This window comes from Vulpes lagopus, chromosome 3 (assembly GCF_018345385.1).
Source record: "Vulpes lagopus strain Blue_001 chromosome 3, ASM1834538v1, whole genome shotgun sequence".
NCBI classification, from domain to species: Eukaryota; Metazoa; Chordata; class Mammalia; order Carnivora; family Canidae; genus Vulpes; species Vulpes lagopus.
This window is the reverse complement of record NC_054826.1, coordinates 16,069,133-16,082,486: the sequence shown is the minus strand read 5'-3', so window position 1 is coordinate 16,082,486 and position 13,354 is coordinate 16,069,133. Positions and strand designations below refer to the sequence as shown.

The following is a 13,354-nucleotide window of genomic DNA, read 5'->3' as shown; positions in this document are numbered from 1 at the left end:
AAAGTACACCAGCCCTGCCATAGATGGGGTTTGAATTTGAAACTCAGTAACATAACCGATTATTTTAGTAGTTTGAGAGTATTGAAACTCATATTAAATCCACAAATGCAAGCACTTTGTTTTGCAATAGGCAGGTCACACCTACAGTACTGCATGATTTTTGACATCAGACTTAAGAGTGGACAAACTGGAAACATGAACACATTTAAAGTTTCTAAGACAATTTTTGGAAAACCATGGCATTGGAGAAGTTATTGAAATAACTGGCAAATGTGTAGCCTAATAAAGATTTGATGTAATAGTTTTCAAACAATTAGAAGTTTGCCAAAACTTCTTAATTTCTGCCAAGCTAGTGGATATAAAAGACTCAGTGAAATTACCTTCATTTGCATTTTTCTAATTCTAATAAGGTTGAGTATCTTTCAGGCATTTATTCTCTGCTTGTTTCTTCTAAGAAATTCCTGTTTGTAATCTTTGCAAAGCTAAGCATACCATTTTCCCCTCTTAGTGGCTTCTTAGAATATGCAGGATAAAGGCCAAGTTCCTAAGCATAGATAGAACACTTTCCACGTCTTTACCCCATCTGCCTCCCTAGCCTCACTTCCCACTGTGGCCTGCCTCCTCTAAATTCTCTAGCAATTCAGAACTGCTGTTTCATTGCTCCATACTTCTGTTCACGCCGTTTCCTCTGTGGAAATCCTTACTAAAACAAGGTGTTGGAATAGTGGGAAGAGGAAGGACCTTGAGGATGTTCAAGTTATAGATGAGTAATTCACACCCCATAGAAGTTAAGAGAGGATCCCATGTTCAATGCAAGTCGCTAGGAGCACCTGCTGTGAGACAAAGCTCCTGGACAGAAGGGATCAGAGACCTACTAAAAGCAGACATCGGCCTCCACTCTGTATTTCCTATTCTAATATATTACCTGGCACACAGTAGGGACCCCATAAATATTCGGTGAACCGATGAATGAATGCTGGTGGTGGCGCTAGCTGAAAAGCAAGAGTCCTGATTCAGAATCAGTTGGGGCTTGATTGAACCTTGGTATCACTCTAGTTAAACACCTTCATTTTATATTTTATTTTTTTTTAATTTTTTAATTTATTTATGATAGTCACACACACACAGAGAGAGAGAGAGGCAGAGACACAGGCAGAGGGAGAAGCAGGCTCCATGCACCGGGAGCCCGACGTGGGATTCGATCCCGGGTCTCCAGCATCGCGCCCTGAGCCAAAGGCAGGCGCCAAACCGCTGCGCCACCCAGGGATCCCAACACCTTCATTTTATAGATAAGGAAGCTGAGGCCCAGCAAGATGAAGTGACCTGCCCAAAGTCCACGGGCTCGTAATACTGATGATGCTAGGACTAAAAGAAGCAAAGAAGGCGCCCAAACAGGTGGACGTAGGGAGGAGGAGGGATGAGCAGGGGGATGTAGACTGCCATTTGATGCAACCCTTAACGACGGGAGCGTTTTCTTCCACTTCCATTTCCAAGTCAACGCAGGGCCACGTGTACTCTTCCATCAGGGCCAAGCGTCCTTCCTCCTCTTGCCTCCCAATCCATTCAACAGGCTCAAGCCAGATAAACTGCTCATCGCGGTTTAATGGGCTCCCTTCTTTCCAGTTAATAGCCTTCCAAACGCTGAGTCCTACCTATAGAATGAAGCCCAGAAGACTAACACATTCTTCACCTTTCTCTCTTGACCTATCTCCTCTTTCAATCTTCTCTCCCCATCTAGAAATGCTCCGCTTGGCCCGATTCCTCAACCCATCACCCTCTAATTTCCCCAAAGGCTGACTCTTTCCCTCTCCGGGCTGACCCTTCTGGGGTTGTCCGCAGGGTGCATAACTTGCGTAGTCCCACCAGGCGCCTTGCTCGGATGGGCGGGCACGCGGCTCACTGCTGTCTGTTGCGATTCTCAGTCACTTCCGAACCAGGAGCTCCGCATGTGCATTCTGCACGAGCCCGCCCAGGCGGTGCAGACGGTCCTCGCTGCGTCTCCTGGACCGCAGCCCGGCGGGGGTCGTATCGGCGGAACGAAGGACTAAAGAATCCAGTCTCGTGTGCGATGATGAAAGCGTCTGGTTTCACACCGTCCGGTCAGGTGCAATCGGGAAACCCAAGCGAGGAGGTGCGCAGAGGCACCTGTTCTCCCGCCCGGCGCTCGAAACCGCACCCGCGGAGGGGGGCCCCCCCCACGCCGCTTCAGACCGGTTCCAGCTGGATTCCTACGGCGGCCCAATCGCTAATTAGAATTCCAGCCCTTCCTCCGGCCGCAGCCAATCCCCGCAGCTCCTCGGGCCCCCGAACCGCAGCCGGCTCTGATTGGCTCACAGCGCGGGGGGCGGGCGGGCGGGATTGGTGGCCGCCCAGGGAAGGGGTGGGGCAGGCGGTGGGCCCCACCCCCCGCGCGGCGCCGCGGCCACTGCGCAGGCGTGGATGGACTCGGAGCCGCAAACAGGCAAGCCCAGCCCCCCAGGCCTCCCGCTCTTCCCCGCCCACCCCTCCCGGGGCTCGGGCTCTCCCGCCGCCCCGGCGCCCGGCTTGCCCCGCCCCCGCCAACGTCTGGGCACGTCCCCCTGGCGGCGCGGGCCACGCACGGCGGTGCACTTAACCTGTCCCCGCCCGGCGCGGAGCTGGAGGCCGGGGCGGCGCGGCGGCGGGCAGTGCTGGTGGCGGGCGGCGGAGGCGGGAGCCCGGGCCTGCAGCCCCGCGGGGCGGAGGATGACTTGCTACCGAGGCTTCCTGCTGGGCAGCTGTCGGCGCGTGGCGGGCGGCCGGGCGGCGGTGCTGAGCGGACCGGGCGCGGGAGGCCCCACGGCGCGGCCGCGGCTCTGCGGGGACGGCGGCGGCCGGCGGCAGCTGGGGCAGGGGCAGCCGCGCGAGCTGGCGGGCTGTGGCAGTCGCCCCGACGGCGGCTTCCGCCCGTCGCGGGTGGTGGTGGTGGCCAAAACCACCCGGTACGAGTTCGAGCAGCAGCGGTACCGCTACGCGGAGCTCTCGGAGGAGGACCTGAAGCAGCTGGTGGGTCCCCGGCGGCCCCCGTTCCCCCCAGGCCCGGCCCGGCTGCGCGGGGCGCCGAGACCTCGGGGCCAGCCCTCCCCCCGGCGCCCCGGACGCCCGGCCTCCCGTCGCCGCGCCCCGCTCGTAGACCCCCCCCGCGCCTCCCGCCTCCCGCCTCGGTGTGCGCCTGTGCCAAGGGGCGGGGGTCGCCCGTACTGCAGGGACCCCCTAGTCGGGGAGGAAGGCTCGGGAGCGGGGAGCGGGAGCTCCCAGCGCGCAGGGCTCGGGCATCCATTCGAGCCCTCTCCAGCCCCACCCCCTGCTCTCCCCTTTGGGAATAGCCGCCACAGCCCCAGGAAGGTGGGCCGCTGGCTGAAGGTCGGGACGCTCCGGCAACAGCTCCCCACGTCTCCGCGGGGAAAGGGGGGGCCCGGGGCGCCGCGGCGGGCGGTGGGGGAGAGGGCGAAGGTACCGCGGACACACCCCCTTTCACCCTGCAGGACTGCGAGGCCTGGGATGCCCCGGAAAGCCGGCCTGGGCGAGCCTTTTCCGTGATGGAACGTGGTCGTCAGACAAGGTTCTAGCAGTTTGTTTTAAAAGCACACGTGTTCTGGATTCAGGCGACAGCGAGGGAGAAAATTTGACTTTGAATATGTGTCTACGCAGAAAGGGCAAGAGGGAGGGCAGGAAGACTCGGGAATCATGCAATAAATAGCCCAAGTCCACGCACAGCAGTGGCTCCACAACAGAATGTGTTTAGTGCAGATATTAGTATCTTTGCAAAAGTATGTAAGTCCAAGAAAAAAAAAAAAACGTGAATATCCCTCTTTGTCCCTTTCTGAAACTTTTTTTTTTTTTTTTTTTAAGATTTATGTATTCATGAGAGACACAGAGAAAGAGGCAGAGACATAGGCAGAGGGGGAGGCAGGGGCCCTGCGGGGAGCCTGATGTGAGGCTCCATCCCAGGCCCTGGGGAGCCAAAGGCAGATGCTCAGCCACTGAACCACCCAGGTGCCCCACCCCCTTTGAAACTTCTGATCCCTTGCTCCCTGTGCTTGAACTTTAGGAAAAGGAGCGTTAAGATGCTACCATGAACAATATGGAAATCTCTAATTGTTGATACTCTGCACCATAAAGCTTTGGAATTAGATGCCTAAAACCAAATCTTGTAGAATTCTGTACCAGAGTAGACAGCCTGTTTTTTAAACTTCTGGTATAGTTTGTAATCTTCAGATTTTTACTGTTTTATGCAGGTATCAAAGTGAAGTTGTAAATCATCATGTCTGCTTAAGGACTATTTTCAGCATTAAGCTTCTTGATACTTTAATGGGTTAATTGAGGAGGGCCCCTGCTTTCATTAGAGGGAAGTGCTAGGTGCAGGTTTGTTTTTTTCTTCTTTCCTTTAGTGTTTGAAGATGTAGCAATTTATAGAAAACAAATGCATCATTTAAAAAGAGTAGATCAGTTTGAGTAGGAAGTTGGAGTAGTGAAATTGGGGGCGAGGCAGGGAATAAGAATGTCAGAAGCAAGCACATTGTTTCTGTGTTGGGAAAGAGGTGTGTTCCTTGGATTGTACTCCCGGTTTTGCAAGATACACTTTTTAGAGATTGTCAAATATATGTGTTGTAAATATGTTCTTTATATAGTTTTATGAAAACCTCTCAAAAACAGTTTAAAGTAGTATCCTCTGGCCTGTTTGGGGTATAGGATTGAGTGTAGGATCTTGGAGTCCTCAGCCCATTTCTGTGTTAACTTCCTACGGGAAGTTTTTTTTAACTTTTTTGGGGTCATGTGTGACAATGATAAATGCCTTTCTGTAGTACGGTCAGGTTTTTCAAAGTGCTTTTGCCTAGTTCGGTATGTTAAATAGTAAGGTTGGGCAAGATAGCCTCCAAGGCCTTTTTTAGTGCTAGCGTTTTGAAACTCTGGGTAACTTTTCCAAGGCCTCAAGAAAATGAGTGTTCTCTAAATTAGATTAATTCTAGGACCTCTGAACTAGATTGCCACTAATGAGAACTTTTAAAATGTAGGCAAATCAATAAGTCTTTAGAAATTGAACTACCTAGTGTACCCACTCTGAGTATCTAAAAAGAGAAATCTCTAATAGGTAAATATTTGTCTTTGGCTAGGATTGCTGTTTGGGATAAGAAAACTTTTGAGTTAAAACTTCTGTACCATAGAACACATCGTTTTGTAATTGCAAGGCAAGTGAAATAGTTGTTGTCATTTCAGTTACATATTATTGGCTTAGCTCCTTACTGATGTGAGTTTATTTTACCATTTGTATTAAAGCCAGTATTCAAAATGGAATAGCATTAGGTGGAGTCCAGACCAAATAATACCGGGCTGTGTAAAGTTGTTCTCAAATGGGATTCTGTGGTAGTCCTGATAAGCTGGTTAATATTGTTTGCTATTTTGCTGCGGTAAAAGATACTGAGTTATATCAATCATGTGAATTGGATATAAAAGAAAGTGGCCATGTGCTTACTTTAGTCTCTGGCACCATTCCTCTTGTGCCTACAGTGTCATGGTAACCTGAAGCTTTGTATTTGAGTGTTCTCATTTGTTGTGGAAGTGGTGGTCTTGTTGCAGAATAGGTATCTGTTAGCTTATTTGTAAAAATTTAAATAGAAGATGAAGTGTCAGTGGAATTTTATACCCTCAAGCATCATGAGTCTCTCACTTTGTGAAAACTTAAACCAATAGGGGAAATACTTCTTAGTTGTTAAAGCTTGTACAGAGTAGGTTTCTGTCTTTCAAAGTCGGTCAAAATCTGACTTCCAATTCTCTTTCATATTGGTTGCATTGCTTTATTTATTCTTTTTAAAGATTTTATTTATTAATGAGAATACACAGGGAGGAGAGAGAGAGAGAGAGAGAGAGAAGAGAGAGGCGGGCGGGGGGGCAGAGACACAGGCAGAGGGAGAAGCAGGCTCCATGCAGGGAGCCTGATGTGGGACTCAATCCCGGGTCTCCAGGATCACGCCCTGGGCCGAAGGTGGCACTAAACCGCTGAGCTACCCGGGTTGCCCTGCATTGCTTTATTTTTAAATCTTGACATGATGTTTCCTGTGAATTCCTGGTCAAGGATTGTACCTCTCCTGGCTCACTACCTTGCAAGGACTAATTAAACTATTATTGTGATTTACTTACATCAGAAGAGATGCAGCTGTTGGCAAATGTGGAATTTTTATTAATAGGGTCCATGACACTCAACAAATTGCATCTTTAGATGAATCAAAGCTGATTGGAAAGGATTTTGTCATTGTAAACATGCCTTATTGGCCAAAGAGTAGGTTTTATTTAAAAATATTTTAGTATAGGAGGATCCCTGGGTGGCTCAGCGGTTTGGCGCCTGCCTTCAGCCTAGGGCATCATCCTAGGGTCCCGGGATCGAGTCCTGTGTCAGGCTCCCTCCCTGCATGGAGCCTGCTTTTCCCTCTGCCTGTGTCTCTGCCTCTTTCTCCCTCTCTCTGTGTATCTCATGAATAAATAAATCTTAAAAAAAATATTTTGTTATATACCGAATAAGACATGAATGGTTTCCACCCTTCTCTTCCTCCACCCCAACCCCAGAAACAACCCTTTTTAAGGTTGCCATTTTTATTGTTTTTAAAATTATCTTTAAAATGGGATAGAATAATCTCATTTTGCAGCCCCTCTATTACTGGATTAAATTATTCCTAGTTATTACCTTCTTAGCGTATTTAGGAGATATAGCACCTTGGATTTTGTTTCCCTTACTGGGTATCATGAAAATGATAGTGTAGCTTAGGTTATAATTCTCGGGCAGATACTTTTGCCACATGGTGTGCAAGGAGTGTAGTCTATGTGAATATTTATCAAATTAAAGAACATGATCTGGAGTACTTCCAGGGCCTTCTAACAGAATCTCACTCCTTTCAAATCTTTCAGATACAAGCACCAAAGTCGTCTATCTAAAGTGAACATCTGGCCACTTTACTTCTCTGTTTAGAACTACTCAAAAGCTCCACATAACCTGTAGAATCACCTAGGAAATTTCCTAAAATGAGGATGCCTGAACATTAGCACCCCAAGATTCTGATTCAGTTTATGGAGACTCCAGACTCTACCTTTCTGAACCACACCCTGAAGTTTGCTGGGTCTGTCCAGGGATCTGCATTTTTAACCAGCTCTCCAGATTTGCAAGTGGTCCCCAGATCACATTTTGAGAAGCACTGTTGTATGGGAACCCTTATGATCCTTACTATGCCAAACAAAGCCCTTCAGGAACTGGCTCCTGTCTACCTCTTAAGCTTCATTTCTGATCAATTTTTGTCTTGGACTTCATTTTCCATTAATTTAAAACTGATCTTATTTTCATTAGGTGGTGCCCTGATTTAATTTTATTTATGGATCAGTAGTGCATTAAAATGGTCCAACATGTAAAAGATACAGAAGAGTGTACAATGAAAAAGTCTTTCTCTTATTCTTATCCCTGGGCTCACAGTTTTTGTCCCTGGAAGTAGCCAGTGTTATCAGTTTCTTGTGTTTTCTTCCAGAAATAATCTATACATACAAATCAACACAGTGAAATATTACTTTTCTTTGTCCCATCCCTTTTTACACAGAGATAACATACTATTTAAGGTTTTCTGCACTTTGTTCTTTCTTTAAAACAGTTTGAATAGTATTCTGTTGGGTGCATGTCTTAATTTATTGAAGTACATTCTGTATGAACATTTGTGTTAATTTACTTGCATGTGAATCAGCTTTGAAGATAAATACCTAAAGGTAGAATTGCTGTCAAGGCATGTGCATTTGAATCTTTTAATCCATATTGCCAAATTGCTTCCCTTGGAGGCTGTATGCCTTCACCAGCAATGGATGAAAGGTGTTCCCCCCCCCCCCCCCCAATAAGCAGTTTATCACATTTTGGGGGTCTTACCAAGCTGGCAGGTGAAAAATGGTATTTCGGATGGTTTGATTTGCGTCTATTAGCGTCTTTACTTCCGCAGCCTCTTTTGGTTAGAATATTCCTGCTTCCTCTAGCCAATTCCTAGCCTTCCTTTGAGGTAAGGCTCTAGACATTACTTTTACAGGAGCCTTCTTTGGTAACTTTGTCTTGCCCCTCTCTGGCCACCAAGGTTGCCAATATATCTTCCTAATACTTAACATATTTGAGCTTTCCACCTTTGAGTATAATCTGATTATTTTCTTCTCTGGACTTGAGGGCAAGGAATGCATCTTATTCATCATCATCCTCTCTATCTTCCCATCCCCACCAAAAAGGGTGGTAAAATATTTTTGACTTTTTAGAAATCAGTTTTAGTTCTTTTTCTCCTGGAGGCTTCTAGTCCAGAGCCTTATTTCCAGCTATCATTTTTTCAAAAGATGTTAGCTGCTGCAAGCTTAAGGTTGAAGTTACCAACATGAGTTCCCTAAAAGAGTTTATTCATGGTTAAGTATGTTTGAGAAACATAAACCTAAACAAAACAGGATTTTGATTTGACTATGGGATTCGCAGTAGGGGGAAGGAGGCAGAAAAACATCAAATTTTGTGGAATACAAATTGGGAAATAGAGGCTTACGATATTCTCCCTTCCATAAATATTTGCAGTTAAATAAGAGACTCTGAAGGATGTAAAGGGGTTGAATGTTAGAGTAGCTGAAATTCTACCATTAACATAATCATTAACCAATGGGCTTTTGAGCCCTGCTTTTCACCTTTCACTGTATTAGGATTACCTGGGAGAAATTTTAGGAACTATATATATATATATATATATATATATATATATATATATGGCCAGCCATAAGACTGGTCAAAATGTAATTTCTTACTGTGATCACTTTTCCTGTATTTTTAATTATATGAATTGAGTTTTGAGTATTGACACATGTACATACCTTCTGAGCTAGTAAAGTGTAAGTTAACTTCATTTTTCACTGTGATCTTTGTTAATATGTAACAGAAATGTGTATTTCAGAATATCAGCAAATTTCCTGGTTATTTCACGCCTTAGGAAAGTTTATTGTATATGATGTGGATTGTGCAGGAAATTAGACCAACCTCTGTAAGACATCTGCATTCAAGGAGAGATTAGCTGGTTGACTTTCTTCTTCCTAAAAAAGTGGGTAGAATTAGGACATAGGAACAGAATAGTTCTTGGCCTATATAACTTAATGATTAAAACTGAGGCTTAGTGCCCTAATGAGTATTTACAGCTCTCAAGCAGGAATGAAATATATAGCTAATGTAGGAATATTAGGAATCTGTAGTGGACAAATCCTGGATTAAGAGCAGGAGGAATGAGTTTTGATCCTGGCACCAGTCTATTAGCTTTATAAACTTGAGCAAGTAACCTAACCTCTCTCTATTTATCAGCTTCTTTGACTGTGGAATAGGTATAATAATGTCTGCTTTTCCTTGTTTACATAATTTTTAGGAAGATCAAATTAAATATATAATTTACATAATTTAAAGCAGCATAATTTTAATTTTTCAGACACAATAATGATTATGTAAATGCCATTATTATTTGTTAAATTATGTACCTAAAATGGTATGGCTTTTGTCACTTTAGAGTAGGTTCCTTTATAAAATAGATAACTAAAGGAAATGAAGATTTGTTGAATTTAACTCTTGCTTATGTAGGTTGTTTTTTTTTTTTTTTAAAGCCTATCTCTTGTAGGAAGTGACAGTTTTGAATTTTTTTACTCTAAGAAGTATTTTTGTAATGGAGAAAATAATAATAAAAACCATGATCTTTAAAATACTAGTTTACAGTAGCACTATTGCCAACATTCATGAAGTTTGTTGGTTAATTTTTTTATTTTAAAGTGTCACCAACCCATATTCACCAACCCATTCATTGAGCACTTGCTAACTAGGCATCCTACCTACTAGGTTCTGGGGAACCACAGGTGAATAAAAGGGGTTCCCAAATGTTAGGAGAAAATATATTAAATTGTGTTATAACTGTATAAGTGGTCCATAGGAATACAGAGAATGGAGAGAATAACTTGGGAAAGGGCAAGAATGAAAGAGAAGACTTTTGAATTTTTTCAGATTTTAAGCAGACTTTCTAGTGATCGTTTTTAGATTTTCAATTGTGAAATATTTTTACCACATAGAGAACTTTCAAAAGATACTTGTATATCCAGCTGAGACTTAACAGCTGCTAATATTTTGCCACATTTGCTTGTGATTTTTTTAAAGGAAGTGTTATAACTGAAGACCTATCCTAGGGCACTTGGGTGGCTCAGTGGTTGAACATCTGTCTGCCTTCTGCTCAGGTTGTTGATCCCAGGGTCCTGGAATCGAGTCACACATTAGGCTCCCTGTGAGGAGCCTGCTTGTCCTTCTGCCTATGTCTCTGCCTCTCTTTGTGTCCCTCATGAATAAATAAATAAATCTTAAAAAATAAAATAAAGCCCTATCCTTCCACCTTTTCCCCTCCCTGTGTCCCTAGTGGTAACCACTGGCCTGAAGCTGTTAAATATGTATGTGTGTATATATATATATATCTTCCTCATGCATATGTTACACATTGATTAATATGACCGTCCATAAAAAGTATACTATTTTGTGCATCTTTAAAAAGTTAGGTCAATAATATATTCTTTAGATTCTGCTGCCTGTTCTTTAGAAATTTGCTTTTCTTATTCTTGGCTTGATCTATGTTATTTGATCTATGTTAATTCACTTTAAGTGCCGTCTAGTATTACATTGTTTGGGATATTAGGTTGTTTCCAGTTTTTCTACTATTAAAAATGCGATTAGAAGTACAAATATTATTTCCATATGCATCGAACAACTCCCTGATTCCTCATGTTCTCACTGGCACTTAGTAGACTTCTACATTTTTGACATTGTGATGAGTGAAATATCCTAAGTTCAGGATACTTTAATTAAATATTAAAGAATAAGGAAGAATTGATATGTGAATAGGAGAGAATAGTACTTACTAGCAAGACAAGGGAAAGTTAATCCTTTTGCCAGCAAGAAGAACTTAAGTGCTTTTGACTCTAATCTACAGAAAAATTTTACATCATGGCTGAGTAAGTATACTCCTATTTGAAATAAAAGATAACATGACACAGTCGAGCCAGTTACATATAGTAGTTTATTTTTTTCTTAATAACAATGCTGGTTGTGATTAAGAGATTGATGTGACAACCGTTTTAAGGGCAGTTTGGAAATCATTGCTCAAGAATAAGTATCTAGAAGCTACACAGGTAGGCTGGGTGTTATAAAGATATTAAATGTCACGAACAGGAGTTGGCTTTATGTCCTAATAATTTCCAGTCTTTGTTAGCAGTAGAATGCAACCATCCTGCTCTCTTTCCCCACAGGTGTGGGCTGGAGGGTCAGTTTTCCTGAGACTTTAGCATTCTGGGGCTAGTATAAAAGCAAGCTTGTGGTGGTGGTGGTTAGTTTGGTGGAATGAGAAATAAAGACTTAAATAAGGAAGTAGTTCTGGAGGCAGGCTGTTGGCACGAGACCACGTAAGAGCTGATGTCGAAGTCAAGTGGTGGCAGCATGCCTGTGAAGGACAGATTGGGGAAACCGTTTACACGTGTATTTGTTGTACTTTGCCACCAACTGGCTGTGGAGATCGAGTGTGAGCGAAGAATTAAAGGGGACACCTGGAGGTCCCCTGGGTGGCTCAGTTGGTTAAACATCTGTGTGCCTTTAGCTCAGGTCATGATCTCAGGTTCCTGAGATCCAGTTCTGTATCACCGTCTCTGCTCAGAGGAGAGCCTGCTTCTCCCTCTCCCTCTACCTGCTGCTCTCCCTGTTCTGCTCTCTCTCTCTGTCAAGTAAATAAATATTTTTAAAAAAGGACATCTGGGTTTATTCTGTTGATTATACAAATATAAGTATTGCTAAGTTGTCAAATCACTGTGTTGCACACTTGAAACTATGTAACATATCAACTACTCAAAAACATTTAAAAATAATGGAAAAAAAAGTATTGTTAACTGATATAAGGCACTGAGAAGAGCAAATTTGAAGGAGAAATAGGTCATTGGAATTAGATGGTTTTGGGGAGAGGTACTTGATCTACCGGTGGTGGGGGGGGGCGGGGATATAAATGTAGGCTTTCGAAAATTTGAGCCTATAGCACAAGAGAAAGGAGAGAGCTGACAGTGTGTATCTCACAGTTACTGGTGTGTGCTTGGGAGATCAAGCCTCCCGTGTGGAAAGGTAACTCAAGGAAAATGAAGTGGGAACAAATAAAGTTGAAAGTGGTACCTTGAGCAATCCCAACACATGAAGGAGTAGAATAAAAAGAGGAATGCAGTTGTAAGAAGAGAATGATGGGTAAGCACCTGGGAGAAAGGATACGTGAAATGGAAATGATCCAAGATAAATGCCAGATATAACTAAAGAAGTGTTCAGGCTTCACTGTACCAGACCAGATCATGCTAGGTGGAATCATTTACTTTCTAGCTGTTGACTAGGTGTTAGTAATCATTTTAAGGCAGTTCTGAATTAATACTCAGTGTACCATTAAGTTATGTGGGTGTACTTTGAAGAGTGCTTAAAGTATGCCTAGTGAGTTTATGTACCAAATTGTTGCCTCAGAATGTGCATTTCTTATGTGTTAAATTCAAAAAGACCTATTTCCTTCCCTTTTTGAGCCTTCATGTGAATTAGTATGTAGAGTACAAAGTAGGAACATTCAACTGACTAGTAAAATGAATCTTAAAAATTTGTATTTGTAATAAACTCAGTTTTGGTCAAGTAAAAATATCTATGATCCTTTAATAAAAGTGGTTGGATCACTTAGGAAGTAGCCTATCACATCTAACTTTAAGGTAGGCAAGCTTTTATTGGTTCAGAATCCTCCTTTATTTCTTTCATGCTTTCTTGTGTTTTAATTTCTAAGCTACCTGGGGAGAAGTGATGCTGGCGTTTGGAAATTTTGTAGGAGAAGCTCTTGTTGCTTGAATGAAACTTTTTTTTTTTATTTTTTGTTCTTTCACTGCGGTGAAAGACTGTAGATCTTTTAGATTCACACTGGTTTTTCCAAGTGTTCTGATGAATCCTTAAAACTATATTTTTTAAATCACATCAACACAAGATTTTTTGGAAAAAATGTTAAAACTTTGTTGCTAATACTGGCAGTGTAGCATTGCGGAATTGAGAATGTGTTAGAAATTTCAGTAATTTCTCTAACCTCTTCACTGTAAGACATAAAGAGTTTGTGTTTTTGTTTTCGATTAAAGTATGATTTTAAATACTTGAAGTCTTGTTATTTTCAGAGGGATAGCCAGAAATTCTTTCCAGCCTTTGAATATAAAAAAAAAACTTTAAAAAACTGTATGAGCCAGTTAGTGATTTAAGACTTTCTAATTGATGCTTTTATTAAGTGATTTT

General features: G+C 43.1%; 1 protein-coding gene across 3 annotated transcripts in view; it reads left to right on the top strand.

Moving 5' to 3' along the window:
* Positions 1 to 2,364: 2,364 nt before the first annotated feature.
* Positions 2,365 to 13,354, top strand: part of NADK2 (NAD kinase 2, mitochondrial) — a 44,149-nt gene continuing 33,159 nt past the window's right edge. The window contains exons 1-2 of one of the 3 annotated variants that reach the window (XM_041748319.1): positions 2,365 to 3,024; positions 3,504 to 3,580. Coding sequence is in view for 2 of the 3 variants with exons in the window: in XM_041748317.1 (XP_041604251.1) it covers positions 2,440 to 3,024 (585 nt within the window). In the remaining variant the exon portion in view is untranslated. The remainder of the gene's footprint in view (positions 3,025 to 3,503; positions 3,581 to 13,354) is intronic. The other 2 variants (XM_041748317.1, XM_041748318.1) reach the window with 2 other exon arrangements.